This window comes from Poecilia formosa, unplaced genomic scaffold, assembly GCF_000485575.1.
Source record: "Poecilia formosa unplaced genomic scaffold, Poecilia_formosa-5.1.2 Scaffold525, whole genome shotgun sequence".
NCBI lineage: Eukaryota > Metazoa > Chordata > Actinopteri > Cyprinodontiformes > Poeciliidae > Poecilia > Poecilia formosa.
This window is the reverse complement of record NW_006800464.1, coordinates 41,345-62,017: the sequence shown is the minus strand read 5'-3', so window position 1 is coordinate 62,017 and position 20,673 is coordinate 41,345. Positions and strand designations below refer to the sequence as shown.

The window sequence follows — 20,673 nt, the reverse complement described above, 5'->3', positions numbered from 1 at the left end:
ACTGTTTTGGCTAGTATCTAACAGCTTCTCTTGTTCCATGAAAATTATATTTATTTTGGAATAAGCTGCTGAGGAGGATGGTGGACAGCTTGCCAGAGAGGAGTTGATAGCAGTTTGGTCTGGATTGTATTATAAGTTGATTAATCGATTAATCGGGTAAATGAAATTGGCACATTCTGCAAATTTTTATTTAACCACTAACTTCTAACTCCAACTGAATGGACTTCTATACTGGCAACAAACCAGTGTGATCTGCTGTGAAACATGCTGATGCTGTAGTAAATACCTGAGCTCAAATCTAATTAGTAATTAAAGTGGTGGAAACTACCAACGCCCATCAATCAGGACAACAGTTTGTTACCGGGTAGACTGAAGAGAAACTAGTGTGAAGTTACACTCTCCACCACAGAAGATCAGCAACACCAGAAGAAAAACCTTACTTCTTCACTGTCCTCCAGATAGAGAAGAATAACTCAGATTTTCTTTTATAAATTGTTGATATCTCTAAAATGATAGCCTTTCTTCTGTTTGAAAATTAACTCAGCACATGCTCAGTAGAAGTTGTAGGAACAACAACTCTGCCATCTACCATCCTTGTTGGATCAGTAGTCATGAGCATGTGGTCATTTCTGAACTTCCTCTTGCTTTTTGTGACCAGATGTCACCTCACTTCCTGTCACAATGTGAGTTGCAGGTCAGGCGCATGTTGGCAGGAGCGGTGGCCTCGCACGCCTCCAACCAGCCCTACAGTCAGCAAAAGCAGCCTGAGGACAATAGGAAGTGATGAGCATCTCAGAGCAATGCTGCTCTGCTGTCAGTTGTTGTTGTTGCATGGTAGTCTGTGTGTGTATGCGTGTGTGTGAGTGTGTACTTTTTGTGTCTGCTCAGGTCTCATTGACTTGCATTTGTTGCCACAAGAGCTGACACGGCCTGTCATGTTTGCCTACCGAGGTCTGCTCATCACATTTTCCACTTTTCTCTGCCAATGTGTGTGCGTGCGTGCGTGCGTGCGTGCGTGCGTGCGTGCGTGCGTGCGTGCGTGTGTGTGTGTCCTGAACAATCAGCTGTAAATTGGAAAGTATATAATAGTTTGTGTTTTCTTAACGGATGTGAAGGATATATTTTCCCAGACAGTAATAGCATTAGCTGCAAAGTTTATCTGAATGTCCCCGCCTGGCACAGTCGTAGCTCTGTTGATATCTATAATGTCATCGTAACTGCCAGGGCAGTGGCAGGTGCAAGCACAAGCCATGCTTTTAAATAGGTATTTAGTTATAGAATATGTCCATATGGATAACCTGGACATGAAATGTTTCCTGCTGGGTTTCAGTTTGGATCTGTAGATCTACACTGAGACTGGATGTTTGGGAACCTAGCTGAGTGGTGAGGAAAGCCTCAGTCTGTCACCAAGCACTCCTTCAGGCAGTCTGTCCTCTGACTGTCCAGACCTCATCAGAGAAGTAGCAAAAGAACGAAGTCAGCAGGGAGTCAATCCTACACCCAAAGACAAGCTCTTAGGCAAGTTCAGGCAAATGTTCTTCTCACATGCATTGACTCAGTTTTTGGAAAACTGAACCTCCGACCATTAGTACCTTTATATCACCACATAAGTTAAAGTTACACTTTAACTTATGTGTTTATAATAGTTTGTTTTAAGAGTTTCAATTTGAGAAAAAATTCACAAGGTTTCCACACTGATAAAACAACTTGGATGCCATTCATTGCTACACTGAGTTACCTATTGTTGGTCTGTAAAACTTAGATTTACTTTTCAATTATTTTCTTTTTTTTTATTTTTTTTTCGAATGGCGTTGTGTATCTCCAAACCCCAAAGTGAGAACCCTAGTGGTTATTGTTGATCAATATTTGACTCATGGAAATTATTTGGTGTTATAGAAAAATGTCTTAGGTACAACATTATTTCATTTAAATATACCCAAAATCAGAAACATCTGATCTCAGACTGTAGCTAAAAAAAAGTCCCGGCATCTCTCTGGAGTTTAGACCAAGCCTCGAGTGTTTGCCAAGATGCTGAGCCCTTGCCCTTTTTAAGACCAAATTTTAAATATATTTTTTGAAAGAGCATTTGTTCAGATTTGTGACTTTTGTGCAGTAAAAGTTATAAAATGCTTTGCTGTATCTTGTATGTACTTGAATTATTTCTTGTGTAATTTCTTCATTTGCAAATTGATAAAAGTTTTACTATAGGATGAAAAATCTTTGCAGAATTAGTTTTCATATTATTGAATTAGTATCTATTTGATAGTAACTATATTAAATAAAAACCAAACTATGTTGTCAACATTTAATTTAATTAAAGTAATTTCAAACCATTAATATAATTGCTGAGCAGCTATTGGCACGTATCCACTAGTATTTTGATTTTTTTTTTTTTCCGATAATCTCAAAGCTCTGCCTGCTTCTGATCTTTTGCTCATTCCTTCTTTATCAGATTGAGGTTGGGACTCTTGCTGCACCAGATTGGTTTGTTTACTTTTGTGTCATGAAACATGTTGTGTTTTTGATGAGGGAATAACATCATCAAAAGCTCAAAGTTGATTTTGCATAATACTCCCAATTAAATAATCGACTTATTAATTGTTAAATAATGTTTGTTAGATCAAAATTTGTTCCATTCAAGTAACTAATAATCATTTTAAACGACCTCCTTTCAGAGTTGTAGCTTGGCTGCCGTCCAAAAGAGGGCACTGCTGCTAACCCTTAAGTGGAGCCAGTTGATAGTTGTAAGAGAAATAATCATTGTTGAGGCATCCCAGAATGGTGAAAGTGAGATGGTCTAACAAACTCCAGTGTAGGATGTAAAATGCAATTTATTCTGTTCTGTTGTGAAATATAAACAGTCGAAAAGTTTCTTTCGTTATCACGTTAATAGGATTCAGTCAGCCGAGTTGCATGGTGGAGCAGCGTCAATTTCTCAACCATATGATGTGCAAGTTTTGGCATTCCTTCAAGAGGGGCACAACCCTTCAGAAGAGAGCTACAACAAGAGGGTAGCTGAACTGAAAGCACAATTAACAGCATTAGGTGTCGCTCTCTCCACTGATTGTTAGACTGCCCTGACAAGAGAACTTAATTTTTAACATTATCCCATATTTAAATTGTCATTTTACATCTTTTGGTTCATGGGGGATGAAGTGTTTCATATATTTTATTTGTCTAAGAATTTATTAAACTTAAATATTGAAATGTATGATGTAAAAGAATGACCTGTTTTAAATGTAGCATATTAAAAGAGCACCCCTTCATGTTATAGAAATAACTAGACTGGAAAAGGAGGTTTTGTCTGAACAGAATCTGGAATTGTTCCTTATTTAGCTGCATTGGTGTTGACAGATGTTTGGCATGTTTAAGTGGGTGTACAGTTTTAGCTTTATGTCAGATATAATTTTGAAGATTGGAAAATAAGCACCTATCAATGAGTATGTTCAATAAATGCTGAGTATTATGAAAATATTCTGTAGTATTTCTAAAAGTCAGTCAGAATACCAAAATAAAACAATCAAATGTTCTATTTTTTTAACCTAGTTTTTTCGTGCTTACAATTTTTGAAAGTTTGCATGTTTTAGTGTATGTAATTCTTGACTCATTAAATTATATTAATTATTGCAAGAAAAATAGTAAATCAAACTGCAGGCCAAGACTTTTCAGGCCTGTATGTCGGTTTCCATGGCAACCTTTCATCGCTGGAATTCAATATAAAAACATAACTAGATACCGGGTGTCAAAGGTCACCGCAAATCTATTCTGACAATTTACGGCAAGCCCTTTATGTATAATTTTTTTGGGGGGGAAAAAATCTTTCTAGATTTTGTTTTTTACTGATATTTGGCAAATTTTCAGACGGACAAATCACATTCTACTTGTTTCCACATGAATGCATTTGTGCAGTAATATTTCTTCAGCATTTTTATATTTCCAAAATGTGATAATGCAGTCTGCAGAGAACATAGTGTACGGTAACGGAGTGTTTCAGTGACGCCACAGAGATTCAATTCATATGACATCACAAAGTGAGACCAGCTGATGACATCTGTCGTATCCATGGTGAAGCTTTCTCCATAACAGAATTTCCTACTTCAGAATCCAATAGATTGTATCAAGGAGCAATTTAAGATATTTTCAAAGCTAATTTTAAAACGGCTTCCATGATTTATACGCTGAAGAGCTTGTTGGAGTGCAGTACACGTGCAGTAATGCTTGCACAACCTGCTGATATTCTAAAGTTTGAAAGTCAGTATTTTTTAGAGCTATTAGAGTTTGGGAAAAGTATGCCTGGCATTGACCATGCAGAACTTATTTTCCACTTTCAAGAGCAATGGGAGCTTAATTTCTTGATGCGCACTTGGGAAGAAGAGGACCCTACAGCTTCTTCTGCCACACGTCTGCACCCACACGATGCTACGAAAAAAACACATCCAGATGTCCAAGAAGTACCTGGACAAAAGATTCCAGCTGTAACCGTATCCGGTGTCCAAGAAAGACCTGGAGAAATGGCTACACCTGTATCCGTATCTGATGTCCAAGAAAGACCTGGAGAAACTGCTACATCTGTATCCATATCTGATGTCGAAGAAAGACCTGGAAGAAAGGGTTCTGTTGAAACCATATCCAGTGCCCAAGAAAAACCAGAACAAATGGTTACACTTAGACAGAAATCAAAGACAGATAAACCAAAGGAATCTGCAATGACTATGTTGAAAAGAGCTCTAAAGCAAAAAAGCACCAAGAAGACAGACAAAAAAGACACTAAAGCATTTGTAACTGCTTCAGTCAAACCTAAAACTTCTTTAACAGCTCCAGCCCAACCTACACAACCAACTAGAGCAGCACCAGATGAGGATCGGGACACTGCTAGATCAACAAAATGCAGGGCAAAACAAAGAAATACTATTACTGTACAGAAAACAGATGATAAAGGAACGAAGACATCTAAAGCTAAGAAAACAAGGCAAAAAAGTGTAGAAAGGACAGACAGACGACACTCTCTAACGCATTTAATGTCTCCTGTCAAACGCAAACAACCTACTGAAGCAGGACCAAAGAAGCATAAGAAAAAACACGGTAAAGGAAAAAAGCACTCTAAATCAAAGAAGACAACACGGTCTAAGCAGAGGCCTGAGATAGTCAAGCAACCAACAGAAAGTAAAAGAGTCCTGTGGATTCAAAGAGAGAGGGTAAACCCATTGTTTAGAGCAGTCAAAGAAGAGGTCCCTCTGCCTCCTGGAGTGTATCTTCCCTATACAAATGATTCAACACATATCATACACTACAGGCAATGGAAAAAAGGCACGCCTACCGGCTCTGAGTCATTCCCGGTAAAACAAGATAGATTTACATACAACTTCAAATAGATTATATCAAGTGTCCAAAGTCTTGTAATAATGCAAAATCATAAACAACTAGTAGGCTAACCTTCTATCCCACAGCAATAAAAACACTTCTTAAGGTTGGACATCAATGTATTTCAACTGAATTAACGACCTAACAAGTGCAAATGTATAGTAAAATTAAATGAAAAAATTAAAACAAGCTGCACAATGTTTTATGGTTGAAGTAATGGCAACACTGTATGGCACTCACTTAATGCAAAGTTGACATTTTTAATGGACTTTTTAATGCAAATTTTAATAGAACTTTGCATTAAAAGGGTCATTATTTACCAAATAATGCAAGGCTGAGACTTAAATACTTTAATTAGTTAGAATCATGTATTCCTTTTTGCTTTCTGCACAGCTTGACGCACAGCTGCGTCAAGCTGTGCTGACGCAGCTTGACATTGACTGATAATCCTTCTATACTATTGTATGCTCCACTACAACATACTATAATACACTAAACTATACCATTCTATTCTATACCACACTACACTGTGCTATAATACACCATACTGTACCATTCTATTCTATACTCTACCATGCAATACTGTGCATGGTAGAGTATAGAATACTCTACCATGCACAGTACAGTACAGTATACTGTACTACGTTATACTATTCTATAAAGGATAATGGAACATATGGTATGGCATATCATGTGTATGGTGTATAGTGGTGTGTTTCAAACTATATCCATTACAATACCATAACATAGCACACCATACCATGCTATACCATAGCATACCATTCCGTAACCTAGCACACCGTACCATAGGGTACATTTCACACCACACCATTCCGCACCATACCACACCACACCATACCATGCCACACCATACCATACTATACCACACCATACCCCACCATATCATTCCATAGCATAGCATAGTTATACCATACCATTACATATCATATTATATCATATAATATCATATATCATATACCATATCATATCATATATCATATACCATATCATATCATATATATCTAGATATATCATGATATATGTTATATTTAGATATATCATATATCATGATATATCTAGATATATATGATATGATATGGTCTATGATATATATGATATATGTATGATATGTATCATATATCATACATATATCATATTTATGATATGATATGGTATATGATATATATGATATGATATATCATATATGATATATCATATATATCTAGATATATCATATATCATGATATATCTAGATATATATGATATGATATGTATGATATATATGATATATGATGATATGATTTTATATCATCATATCATGATATTATATATCATATGATATATCATATCATATCATGCCATGAAAGACAGTTTCTTGCTTCAGGCTGTCTCTATGACCACATTGAACACCTTATAACCTCAGTAGTTAGTTACAATATCAAACAAAATAAGCTTATTTTTACTATCACAACCTGTTTTTTTTTGTTTTTTTTTAAGTTCAGCGGTATAAACATTAGCAACACATACACAAACATACTGTTCTGGTTGTCATTAATTTTATCTCCCTTAAAGTTTATATATTTAATATTGTACACTGTGCTTGAAGCCTTTTATTTTATTATGCCAGTTTTATTATGCACAAACAAGAAACTTGTTAGTGCATAATAAAACTGGTTTTGATTCTATTTGAGAATCTTTGCTGCATCCTCAACATAACTTGTGACTTCCTTTCAACAGTTTCATTAATATACTTTATTAATCCTAAACCTGTGCCAACTTGTTTGCCAATCTAACATTGACCATTATGATTTATGGAAAGGAAAGTTTAAAATTTCTCCTCTTCATCATTCACACTGTCTCCTTTTCAATTCGTGGGATGTGTGTGTGTAGTTGAGGCACTATTTGATACCATGAGATGTTAATCAACTACACTCATAAACTACTATGGTTACAAGCCATAACCCCAATGAAATGAAGCTATAAACAGTAACCAGACATGGACATAACCATGCACACACCATCGTAAAATCATGAAACATTTTTCATTGTCTGTTTCACCACAACAGAGATAAAATTTGTAGCCCTGTGGTCACACAAAGCATGGCAAGATACAGATGACTGCTCATCCTCCCGCTTGATTAGGTTAGCGGGAGGGACTGCTAACCTAATCAAGCGGGACTTGATTAGGTTAGCGGGACTGATGGCAGCCTCAAAAGGGCTGCCATCAGTCCTAATATTAAGCCACAAAATAGGCTGGCTCAGTCCAACCAAGGCTTTGGGATGGTTGTTTATATGTGTGTGTGAGAGAGAGATTCTGGCATTGAATGCTAATAAGAGATGTTCCCCTCTGGAAGTTTGATAGCTCTTCCACAAAGCTTGTTTTGGGCGTAGCGGAACTGTTATGCAGTTGTTTCACGCCAGCCAAATATTGTAGGGTGGAGAACAAAACCAGACTCGCAGAAGAAGCTCCAGATTCAGAACCAACTCACACTCCCGAATCATGTTCTTCGTGGATCAGTATTGTAGTCTCTGAGATATTTGGAATTAATTCACTGACATTGTTAATGTCTGCCTTGCCTTTATTTCTTCTTCCTCTTCGTGCATCAGTAAATTCACTTTCAAGTGTTTATCATACCAGTATGTACTGCCTTTACTTATTTCTTCCATCTTGATCTCTCAGAACACTGGTACTTTGAGATGATTTGACTGAAAGTGTTCTTTTATTTCAATGTATACAGTCATATTCAATAAATTAACAGTTCATTTCAAGGTTCCTGTTCCTGCAGCAACACCATTAAATAATTTTACCCGTCTATGGCACTGTTCACTTCACCACAGAATAATGTCAAGATACTTCTGGAACATGCAAAATTCTGGTCAGCAGATATAAATGAGTTTTAATATTTTGAATTCTTTGTTTATTGATTATTGCAAACCATATAAAATATGTCTGACATGCTATTTTAATAAAATGTAGATAAAAACTGATTTTTTTTTTAAAATCCTGCCTATCTCATTTCCTTCCTACTTCTTGGTCAAATTACTTTTAATCTAGGTCTGCCTGATGTATGAATAATTGTGGGTTTAACTTTAGTCAGTTTTTGTTTTTTTTACTATATTTTGGGATGTACTCAATATGGTTCATTCGTGTGGTCTATCAAACAACAATGTTTTATGGAAAGTAGGTCAACAGCCACTTTCAAAGGTGATTAAAGTTTTTTTTTGTTTGTTTGTTTCTAACAGATATAACTTTTGCAGATATTGGACATCTTTAAACAAGCGCCACTGTTATGAATCCCGTATATTGAGTGTAAATGTTATTAAATCGAGTTTACAGAGATTTGACTGTCCTCTTATTAGTCCAATGTTTCCCGCTTGTTGGGTAAAACACCACCATTTTCACATCTAGTTGGTTTGAGGCGTAGTTAACTGGACCGTTGCTCCCTGCCCAGTGTACATGTCGCGACGCAGAGGAAACAAAATGGATAACTACCTTGGTACGACACTCTAACTCATTAAAAAGAGCATGAATGCACTATAGAGCGTGTGGTGGATCCTCCTACCACCACATCGTGTTAGTCTATTTTTCTTTATTAGTATAGTTTATAGACTGTTTAAGTTTATTTCATTTAGACATATATTTTCTAATGGGTGCACATCTTAGTTAATGTCTGTCTGAATGGTTTGCTTACACTTGTTTTTTGTTTGAGGTGCTGCTGACCAGCTGGAGGAGGAACCTGGATTAATCCATTTTCTGATAGACTGAAGGGGGGGAGACTTCAAGTTGATTTTTATTTAATTTTGTCACTTAAATATTCACTTATTGTTTACACTAAGTTAAAGTTAGCTTACTTTATTTGTTTCATAGGATGCTTTAGTTAATTTTGTATTTATTTGTTCTTTTGTTATGTTGTGCCTCCCTCATGTGGTAAATTTAGGTTACTTCACCCCTATTTAAGCAGCCTTTTGTTCTTTGTTTGTAGGTCAGTTTGTTTGTGTTCAGTTAGAGTTTAGTTGACCTCAGTTAATCTGGATCCAAAGTTGTTACCTATCCTTTGATTTATTCTTGCTTTAAATCTTTATGCTTTGTTAATGATTTTTTTTTGAAGAATTAAATTGAAACTTTTTTCTACTTTGAACATTTTTTGTCCTCGTTTGAGGCTGGTCCCTCACAGAAAGCATTATATGTTCAGCTTTACTGAATCTTAGCCAGGGAAACTGGTCAACCGGTTGTCTTCGAAGTTAATTATTATAATTGATTGCATTTCGTATTAAATACCAATTTTTGACACAATAAGCAAAGGTTTTTTAATCGCAATAAATTTTGGCTGACGACTGAATAGAAAAAAATGGATTATGATGAGTGAAACCACTGGAATACTGTGGCTTTGAAGTGGAGGTTCATCCAACCACACAGAATCAGAGGTTTGCACTCCATACATTTCTAACTCAACCAACTCTGTTAAGAAAAAGTTGAGCTCTATATTTAACCGAGCAGTGTGTAATCTTTAGCTCACTATTGAGATGTGTTTCACCTTTGTGTGAAGTTCTTTATAGTCACTGCATTTCAGTGGAAATGGGATTTTTAAATCCCGTAGAGTATTTTATTGAAACAAATCACCCTTTTGTTTGGTCAAGTAGGCAATAAAGTAAAAACAATGAAAACCTTAACAGACTAACAGACTAAAAGTGTGCTAGAAAGATGTACTAGAAATTATTTTTGTTTTTCCGTCGCATCTTGTCAAGATGTCAGGCTGCACCCCACATATTCTCTGGCTTTAGATTTTAAATGTTGACCCTTTGTAGCAACAGTCATCTGTGACATTTACTCTGAAAAGCTCTTCAGCATACTTTGGCTGTATGTACATATTTAGCAAATGGCTACATTTTGTATCTGAAAAAGTTAAGCATATAATGATCAAAACTGCAGAGATATAAATTGGTGAAGAGGCAAATAAATTTACCAAAACATCATCACAATTTTTTTTAAAATGTAATAAATTTCCATCTAATTTCTATTAAGGTAATCTGCTCCTTGGCTTGATCACAGTATTTGACAAAGTATTCTGAAATTATTCAGCTTTCTGTAGATTTTAGACAGTTACAAAAAGTGGTTCTCTTTACCCAAAATGCATTGAATTAATTTTTTGCTTCAGGATTAACACAGACTGTACTAAGAGTTCCTTCTGTACTGTCTCCCTAGATATGCAGAGACACCTCTGAAAGTGTATTATAGGTTGATTATATGGTAATGTATTCTCTAACACATTAACATTTGCTTTGCTTCAGTAACTTTAAGTCTTTCTGTTGTGGTTGAGAGGATTGTGAGGGGTGGAGTGTGCCTTAAGGTCGTGGGATAGTAATTGTGAGGCCTCCTACAGTGTTTTCCCTCTGACCTTAGTTCTCTCTTCTTCCCTTCAAAAGGAGCTTTACTTTAGACAAATGGCAGTTTAATCCTTTAGTGCCATTGATTGAATGTAAGCTACAGACAATTATAAAAGTACCCTGACCCTCAACAGCTTTAAATTTAAACAAGTGATGGATCAACCCATCCATTTAGATTATTGATTGTTGTGTCCTTCATAGATGATTAAAATCTGGTGATCTTGTGTTTACTTAGAAGTAATGAGCTTTCTGACCACATTCACGTTTTGTGTATCTGGCCTTCTCCTGATGTAAAATGGACAAGCACCTTCAGTAATTCCATGAGGGTAAAGCTCTGGTTCTCACTGTCCTCCAGGTGACATTGAAGAGATGTGACAACCATGACAGCTTCACAATGTCCAGAGGTTTCAGAATTTCAGGCCGAACCTTTTAATTACTTTGGCAACTTCTACCACAGAGATAGAATCCCATCCTCCTCAACCCTCAGACTCAGATCTCCTCAACCCATTTACCGTGTCCTTTGTAGAGAACAAAGTGCTTCTTCCACCACCTGACATTGACCTCAGCCCAAATCTCTCTGGTCACTCTGTCAGCTGCTTCAGGAGTTCCAAAGGAAGACCAAGCCCAAAGGTCTCTTTCTTCCACCTGAAGGATATAGGTGGAAGGATATAGTACCTATATCCTTCAGGCCTCAAGTCCTGGAAGCTCCGTCCACAATGGTGGAGCTCAACATGGTCCATTCAGAATTCATATAACTAATTTCCCTCAAAATATGAGGGAAATTAGGAGGTGTGATCTACCATGCATACCTCCCAGGAATGTGAATTACAGATCATTTGAATGGATGTGTCGAGTAGCCTTCCCAGCCAATGGATTCAACTCACTATCGGGTGGTGATTGGTTCGCAGGTCTGATGATACGATTGCAAAGTCAATGATTGACCTTTGCCCCAAAGTGACATGGCAACAAGTACACTGATGAACTACCTCAGGCTGGCACATGGTGTTTGTTATAGACAGATACCGAATAATAAAACACCACTCAGGCTCAGACTGTAAAGGCTATCCTTGTGGTACCATTGAAACAGCACAACAGCTTTAGCTCTTTACTCACCAATAAGGTGGCATTCAATGTCCCTAAAGCCAAATTATGCTGCTAGGACTTTGTACCAATGCCCCACCCTTGCCAGTCATCCAACTTGCATGGCACCTTATCCTAACATTCCTATCTGCAAGTGGTGGCCCTCATCAAAGGGGCTTCCTGTCGCTTCTTCAGGCTGAGCCTAGTGAAGCCCTAGCAGCCAAAGTTCAACCACCAACCAGCTCTCATCCCTTGAGGACTGTGCACTGGTTTGCCTCATCGCTGTGGTCAGCCATATTATAGGAATCATCAAATCGCTTTGTAAGGCAACAAGACATGGTCCCTAATTTTAAAGGAGGGTCTGTCTCCTTGGCAAAGTCGGACTTCTCACTAAGAAGATTATCAACCTGTTAAGTAGTTGCTAGTTTGTAGTGTGGTCAGCTAAGGGTAAGGTTTGCATGTTTATCTTTGATGGAAGCTCCATCTGAACCCTGCCTCAGGCATTTTCTTAATAAGCTTGTGAACTTCAAAGCAGTCGATTTGCTTTTGCAACACGTACACAATTTCTTTTTAAATCAAAGCTTCAAACTGGGAGGAAAAAAAAATTCTCTTGTTTATTCCTATAAAGTGGCAGCAGACGAGGTACCATGTAAAAGGATCAGAGCACATGAAAATGGAGTCATGCTGTATACAGTGCCTTAACACTCTATCATTTGCATAATACATTGGTCTAATTTGTTGCGATTCGTTTTGGGGTTGGATCCAGTTTAAAAATGGCACGTGGGAGGGACACATCTATTCTTTTGTTATGATGGCAGCGTGTTTTGACACAATCTTTTTGAAGTTATTAAGAGGATTTTGAGTAGTGCTTCATAAGAAGGTTAAAAGGAGGAAAAGCTGATTCAGTTTGCTTTTTTTTGTAGCGGAAGCTCAGAAACTAAATGCAGGGATTATTCATTAATTTATTTGGGGTTTTTTCCATCATTGATTTTTGGAAAACATTAACCTGTCTATATCTATTTTTGTGTAGGAACTAGAATATTTGAAAATATAAAAGAAGCATTTTTAGTTTTCTGTAGTGAGCATACTGTAAATTTTCAAGTTGGTAATAGAGGAGATGTCACACTGTGTGTGAGAATAGTCGCTGTGAAGGAAAGTCTGTTTTAAAACAAACACAAAATTATTCTGAGACTGATGTTTTAAAATGTGTTGGTTGATTTAGTTTGAACAGTTCTCAGAACTTTAGAACATGAGGCTGACCTTGTCCCCACAGGGACAGGCAACACAACACATCAACAAAGCACTTCAAACCTTTCTGTACGCTAACTGGACTTATGTTGGAGCATCTAAGATTATAAGAAAACACTCAACTCAGTCCTCTGAAGGAGAAAAGAAAAAGAGATGGAGCATTTTCATTCTTTATGTGGCTACATAATTCAGAAAAACATTTTCCAAGGGTAACATTCTGCTGCATTTAAACCTCAGACAAAAAGTGGTTTTCTGTTTTTTGTCTTACATGTTTGCTGTTGTTTGGAAAAACTTAGGTTACTTAGGACTAAACATGAGGAAATAAAGAGGATTTTGTGAATCATGAAGTGCTATAATTACTTCACTCAAGATAATGCGTTACACATTTTTAACAAGATGGAGAAGATATGAAATTCATCTGTACTTGATTTTTAATGTTTTGGTTGAAGGATATTTTGCATTTAGGATTCGTACATCAGTAGCAGGTGACATTTTGAAATGACGCAAGATATTACAGCTTCTGACACTATCACTAACAATGGTAACATTTATGCTAATATTCACTGATAACATTGATGTATTTGCAAACATCAATGAACATTTTCATATAGTTATATGGCTACTATGTGGCAAGAGTGGATTTTACCTAAATAGTGGGTTTGCTAGTTAGGTAAAACAGTTTTAGTTTATCATAAAAAAGGGTAAAAACAACAACAACAACCTGATATAATAATTGTGTTGTATTGTTCACCCCCATATGAACATCTGAATTTTGGATTTTCATCATCTTCCAGCCATAGTCATTCAAATTACAAGCAGTAAAGGCTTGCAATATTTCACTGTATGTGTAATAAATCTATGCAATACATAAGATTTAGATTGACACAAAAGACAAAAAAAAGTCATTTTATTTTATTTTTTACCTGTGTACGTGCATATAAAACCAAAATACCACAACTACACTCACACACTCAACTCTGTCAGCCTGGCCTGCTTAAGGTGTATCAAAACTGAGAAACATATGAAACTTGTGGAACAGCATAAAATAAACGACTTAAGACTGAGTGAGTCGAAGTGCCTTTTATGTCATCTTTTCTCAGGGTGGTCAGCCATGACATGTTTGGTGAGAGACATTCACTTTATCTCCGTCTCACTCTATTACCCTGCCTAAACAAGTCACAGGGCAAAAAGGAAAAGGGTCCCAATTCACACATTTATGGGAAACGGTTCAGTGGATCAAAAAAGCTTTTTTTTTCCCCCCCTGCAAGACAAACTCTCCAGAGGAGGCTTCTCCCTCTAAGCATCGCCGTCGCCCTGCACATTAAACATCCCAGTGAGCGGAAATGACATAGCTTGTGGCACAAAGGCCTTTCTGTTGCAGTTTGGATTAATGAGACTCGCAAATAACCAATAAGATGCTGTTTGTGGAGCTAATGTTATCTGTGTTGCTCTGAGCTCTTTGGGAGAATGTTGTGGAGGATTCTGAGATTATTAATTACCTAAAATATCAAGGTCATTTATAGAAACCGAATCTACAAGCTGCAAGAGAGGTGAAATGATTTATAAACACAATAGAGCAGCTCCTCATAACTCGGCAGGTGAATATTGATTGATCCAGGATCAGTAGGCCAAATCATACACCACTTAGATCAAATTATTTCTCCTTTAGACTCTCAATCAAAAGTAAAATGCTGTTATTTATTGTTTTTTTAGTTATTTTTTTCTGATCCTTCTGCCTTTTGACAGAAATTGCCTATTTGCTAGTGGCCACTTGCAATTCTGTGACCATTTGTTTGCTGTGTGCTCTGCAGGTAATAAATCTTCACTGTATGGCTGGTACACTTAGGAAAACACATTGAAAAGAAAACATTTGCCTATTTCAGAGGCAAAAGATTGTGGCATTTGTGCATTATGAACTACAAAACTCAAATTGTAAGGAAATGTTGGCTCTTATCATTTCTTTAGAAACTCCAATCTTTCTGCGCTGAGAAGGCCAGTCAAATTAGACTTTTATGTTAATAACCACTTTAAGCAAAAACGAAGGTGGTTTTACAGCCATTCACACACAATCTAAGAATCTAAGTGTTTTCATTTTGAAGTGCACATCTCGGCTGAAAATAGTGTGCCAACACTTCTGGGTAAAAGCTTAAAGGAAGTGTCTCCACGGTTACCGGGTGTGGTATCCCCAAGAATAGAGGCTCTGTTTGTGGCAAAGTTTTATTACGGCAGCTTACAGCAAATTAAGCTTGGAACGACGCTGCATTGTCCGGATTGTTATTGGATTTTAACAAGCTGCAGCAGAGACATACTGTAGCTTCTCTGTATAACATAGACATTGTTTTCACACCCCAGATGTCCATGCACAGCCTAAAGTCTGGAATGGCATTTTGATTGATGGGGGGGGGAAGAGGGAGAATTCTTAGCCTCTTGCAAACATATTCATTCATACCCCTTGAAATTTTGCACATGATGTCGCAAGATGGCCTCTTACACCCATGTCTTGTGTAAAGAAGCCAGAAGTCTGTGTAATAAACCAACACAAAGTAGTAATATTAGTTATAGTAATAAAAGAATAACCGCCATCATAATTGTGATGTAAAAGGACAGAGATATATCTAAAATAATTTGATAATATTGGCAACATTTCTTTTCATCCCCCGTTACACTGATGCCACTAAATGCAATGTGATCAGCTGTCTTAAACGGGCATTATTATGTAAAATCAAATTATGTTATAATGTTGTTCCCTTATCAATTGCCTCAATTATTTTTCATTAACCAGGTAAATTCTCAATTTGGCATTTTGAAAATAAATTTAGCTTAATGGAAACGCCAATTTAAAAAAGTAAAATGAATTTTTGATCAAATGTTTGATCAAATGAGGTGGGTTATTTTGGCTGTATATTGAAATTGGCTTTTTTTTTTTACAAAGCTGCAATAGAAACACTTTTTTTGCATGACCAAGTCATACATGATCAACAACCAGATGTTGCCACTGATGTAAACAAGAAAGAAGAAGCCAGGAAGTAGCAGGAGGATGATGGCGCAGCTTGTTTATCGATGACTTATCTCGTGAACAAACTAATTCACATGTAATTTTAATTGCGCTTCTCTTTTAATGGAAACACCACAATTGCAAAACTGTGTTTTTTCAACATTAGCGGCATATCTACAAGTTTTACACACTTATGTTAAGGTTCGCCTCTAGTTTTGCTCTTGTTCTCCTTTATAGGTACGTTCCCATCATTTCCATGGGCTTAATCAGTTCATCACACAACACTGTGGCATATTCACTCATCAAAGGCCATGAGGGTCCAGACAATATTATTTGGAGGCAAAGTGTCATTGCGCATCGCTTAAAATCTAATATCCCTCCAAGTACTGCATCCCTTCCAATTAGTATATTAAAACATTGATAATCCACAGCGTCTTCACAGGTCTAACAAATCAAACAGCTGCAGCTGATCCAGAAGCTGCTGCTCGTGTTCTCACTAAAACCAGGAAGATAGAGCACATAACACCAGTTTTTAAAGTCCCTACACTGGCTCCCTGTAGCTCAAAGAATAGACTTTAAAATACTGTTGTTAGTTTATAAATCACTGAACGGTTTAGCACCACAATACATTAAAGATCTGTTATTGCTGTACCAACTGTCTAGACCCCTCAGATCTTCTGGTTCTGGTCTGCCCTGCATCCCCAGAACCAGAACCAAACGAGGAGAAGCAGCATTCAGTTTCTATGCACCACAAATTTGGAATAAACTTCCAGAAAACTGTAAAACAGCTGAAACACTGGGTGCCTTTAAATCTCAACTTAAAACCCACCTGTTTAGAGTTGCTTATGGCTAAATTAGGATTAGAGTGTGGGCTTTGATGTCTTCAATGTTTTTGATGTTTTTAATGTTTTTATCTTTACTTTTTATCTATTTATGTAAAAGTGGCGAGTGATTGAGGGTCATTGCGCGCACAGAAAAACTTTGTAAATTCTAGACTCTAACAGGTAAAAATAGTGCACAAAAATCCGTGTAGGACGGCGAAGTCCTAGCACAAAAATTCGCGTGATAGGTGGACGGAGCCTGGTGCTGCAAGGTTGGAGACCTTGTCCTGTTAGGCGATGGGGCCTGGTTAATACCCGTGTTAAACGGACGGTGGAGTCCGGCGACGACAGGCGCTTAAATTCTGTAACAAAAGTATGTTTTTATCTTTTTTTTAAAAAAAAATCTTTTTTTTTCTTTTTCTAAAATATCTTTCTCTTTCTTACTGTTTATTCAATGTCACATGCTGTTTTTATTTTGTTTTTTAATTATGTAAAGCATCTTGAAATGCCTTGTTGCTGAAATGTGCTATACAAATAAAATTTGATTGATTGATTGATCCAATGATGACATTGATTTAATAGCTGTGCCGCTCAAGGTGGCATTTAAAAAATTTACTTCCACCCCTGCCTTTTTTCCATCTTGATGTGCGACACTTTGAGCAGTGTTAATTACACAATAATTTGACAAATATTAACCCTCCGACATTTGCTTGTCGTTTACTGTGATTCATTTCCGTCATTTCTCGTTCACATGGTTTTGGCACAGTTTAGCGCTGTGCTGTGGAACACATCGCTATGTCCAGCCCAATAAAACACTATTATGTTTTTAGTTTGATTCCATCAGCCAAATTAAGGCAACCATAGACCCAGGACCCCATTAGTATGCTAATAAAGACTCTCAACTAATGACTGATTTACAATTCAGTTGATTTTTGTCCTCGCTCCGCTTGTATGCACAAATAAGTAAAACGCTCTCCTGGCACACATGTTCATGTTAATAGTTTCCACATTATTATTCTTTTTTTTGTGCTGTTTATCATCAGAAGCAGCTTACTTCTAGCCCTGCTTTTCTTCCTGTCTTGACCAAATCTACTTTGCATTTGTGAGTGATTAATAAATTGTGTTTGATATCATGAAAATATGAGAATCATTTAAGCCCGGTCAGAGTTTTTACATCTTTTTTTTCTTCCTATTGTCAGCCATTTTGGACCCACTTGTAAGCGAGTCCTTCTCAGTGTGATATTCTGCAAAGCAGAGATTCTGATGCTGATTCTAATGGGTCTCTGTCTCCCGCAGTGCTCAGCGGCCTCTGCTCTAACGCCTGTCCTGAAGATGTCAAGGTGAGAAACCTTTTACTCTACTTTTCTGACATAAAAAGCTCCTGTGTGCCTGGATCACATTGATTTTTAAGAACTTTAAAAAAAAACTTTAGTACGAAGTGCAAAAACACAAAACCTCACCAAGTATTTTTGGTCTTGTTTTTAATGCAAATATCTTAGTGTACTTTAAATAAGACCAAATTTACTCATAAGTAACTTTTCAGCAAGATGCAGCAGCTTGGTTTAAGCCAATAATTCCTTTATATTGATGAAAAAGTTCTAGTTCCACAGGCAGATTATTTCACTTATAATGTGGGGGCAGAAAGTCTGTCATGAGTAAAAAAATCTGCCAGTGGAACAAGTTATTTTTAATTAATATTAAGAAATAATTGACTTAAAACAAGCTCTTATGTGTTGCTGAAAAGCTACCTGGAAGTTAGTTTTATTTTTATTTTAAGTGTACTAAGATATTTGCATTAGAAACCAGACCAAAATACTTTGTAAGGTTTTTTGCTTTGGCAGTGTAGAAATAATTTGAACATTCAGTCAGTAAATGTTTTCGATATTGAGCAAAACCAAACTGTCAGTTTTTTTCTTTATTACAATAAAAGGAACCCAAATCATCCCATTTGCATATAATAATAAAAAATAGTGATTTTTTTTTTGTCCTTAATGCCGCATTTACATAAACCTTTCTGAACAATTACCAAGCTGCTGGCTAGCAACATGGAAGCTAAAGGAGAAGAATGTGAGCAGCAGCCTTGAACAGCAAGCCTTACCTTTTATTAAAGCTCCACATAATTACCCGCTGTTTTTCTCTTCAATATGGCGACAGAGTGTGAGGGATGCAGTAAAATAGCAGAAAGTAGTTTTTTTGTTGTTGTTTTTTTTTTATTTTTTATTTTGAAAGAGCCACTGACATATTGACAGCATGTTGGTATATTAGCACTGCAGAGTGAAGCAGTGAGGGATTCTATGAACAAGCTCAGACTGAATCATCCTGATGAAGGAGGGAGGATCAAAACAGCAAGGCTGATTTTTTTGCAACATTTTAAGATGAAGAAAATCTCCTGATATGTTAAGACCAGAGAAGGGTTTCAAGTTTCTTAAATAAGTTTTAAACAAAATTAAGAAAAGGTTCCTAAAACAAAAATTGTAAAATGGCTTTGCTGTTTTTAAAAATATCAGAAGAACTGAAGCAGAAGACTAAAACAAAATAAGAGAGTAAAATAAGAGTTTTGGGGGGTTTTGTTGTTTTTTTAGCCGTCCTTCTGTGAGTGGTTAAGAACTGTCCAGATAAGAGGAGGCAGTGGCATCGTCCCACTTCACTGTGATGGAGAGCTGTGGTTGCAAACTGTAAATCACTGTGATTTCTAAACACACCTCTGTAAACCAGCAACCAAACACCTTCGTCTTTACGTCAGCGGGTCTGTTTGTAATAACACAACGTTGTTGGATTTTATTTGATAAACAGCAGGAGTTTTTCCTCCTTTTTAAAAAAAAAAATAAACTTGACATTTGAAATGTACTTTGGGATTTGTTTATTAGACTGGGATACTTTGACAGCTGTGATCTCAACGGGGACTTGCAGTGGAGTGGATTTTCTCATAACATCCACATGTTCCTACGACCTCCATCCCCTCCTCCTGTATAGTGGTTAAGGTATCAGAGGCATCATGTTTACATTGATTACACTGGGATACAAAAATATGTTTTTGGAAAGTTGTCTGTGTTTTTTCAATTGAATTAGGAGTATTTTGCACAGCTGAATCCACAAATGACATCCATTTTTCTCAGTCAGGTCAGAGTTTTCTTCTTTTTTTGTGACATCATCAGTTCATTTCCGTTCATATTTCTCACCCAAAAAAGGTTGTAGGAGAAAAAAAAAGTTTTCTAACAGTGTATTAATTTCATGTTGGATTTCTGTAAGTTGAATAGTAAACACTCATAAGGGTAAGTACATGTGATCTGAACATTACGTCTTCATTGTGTAAAATCCTCCGTCTCTTTCCTGTCCTGATGGAATCTCTCCTCCTGCTCTTCGCTCATTGATCAGATTCTCAGGAAACCGATCCAGATGTGAGAACAAGTCCTGTATTTTGATGCTCATGTTGCTCCATAGTTCAGAGAGTTGACCTGATTGAGCAAAACCAATGTGATTTTTCTATTCAGCTCATCAACATGACCCTGAAACAGTTGAAAAACTCCAGGCCACTTTTGACTGTTGACCAGTGTTATCTTAGTAATCGATTAGTCTACCAATTGTTCTGGTGATTAATCGATAAATCATTTGCTCATTTGATAAAATATTATAAATACATTAAAAGAAGCAAATAAACAACTAATTACATTCTATTTTTAAACAAAATAATTGTATTTTATTGCCAAAAATGCAATAATATAGAATTACTTTAGTATACATGCATCAGCAGCTAAGAAGATTTGTCTAAAATCAACATGTGAA

The 20,673-nt window shown here is 36.6% G+C and overlaps 1 protein-coding gene across 1 annotated transcript in view; it reads left to right on the top strand.

Moving 5' to 3' along the window:
• The window catches only part of itfg1 (integrin alpha FG-GAP repeat containing 1), a 149,654-nt gene that overhangs the window by 102,654 nt on the left and 26,327 nt on the right, over positions 1-20,673 (top strand). The window contains exon 13 of the mRNA XM_007540226.2: positions 18,187-18,230. Coding sequence (XP_007540288.1) covers positions 18,187-18,230 — 44 coding nt within the window. The remainder of the gene's footprint in view (positions 1-18,186; positions 18,231-20,673) is intronic.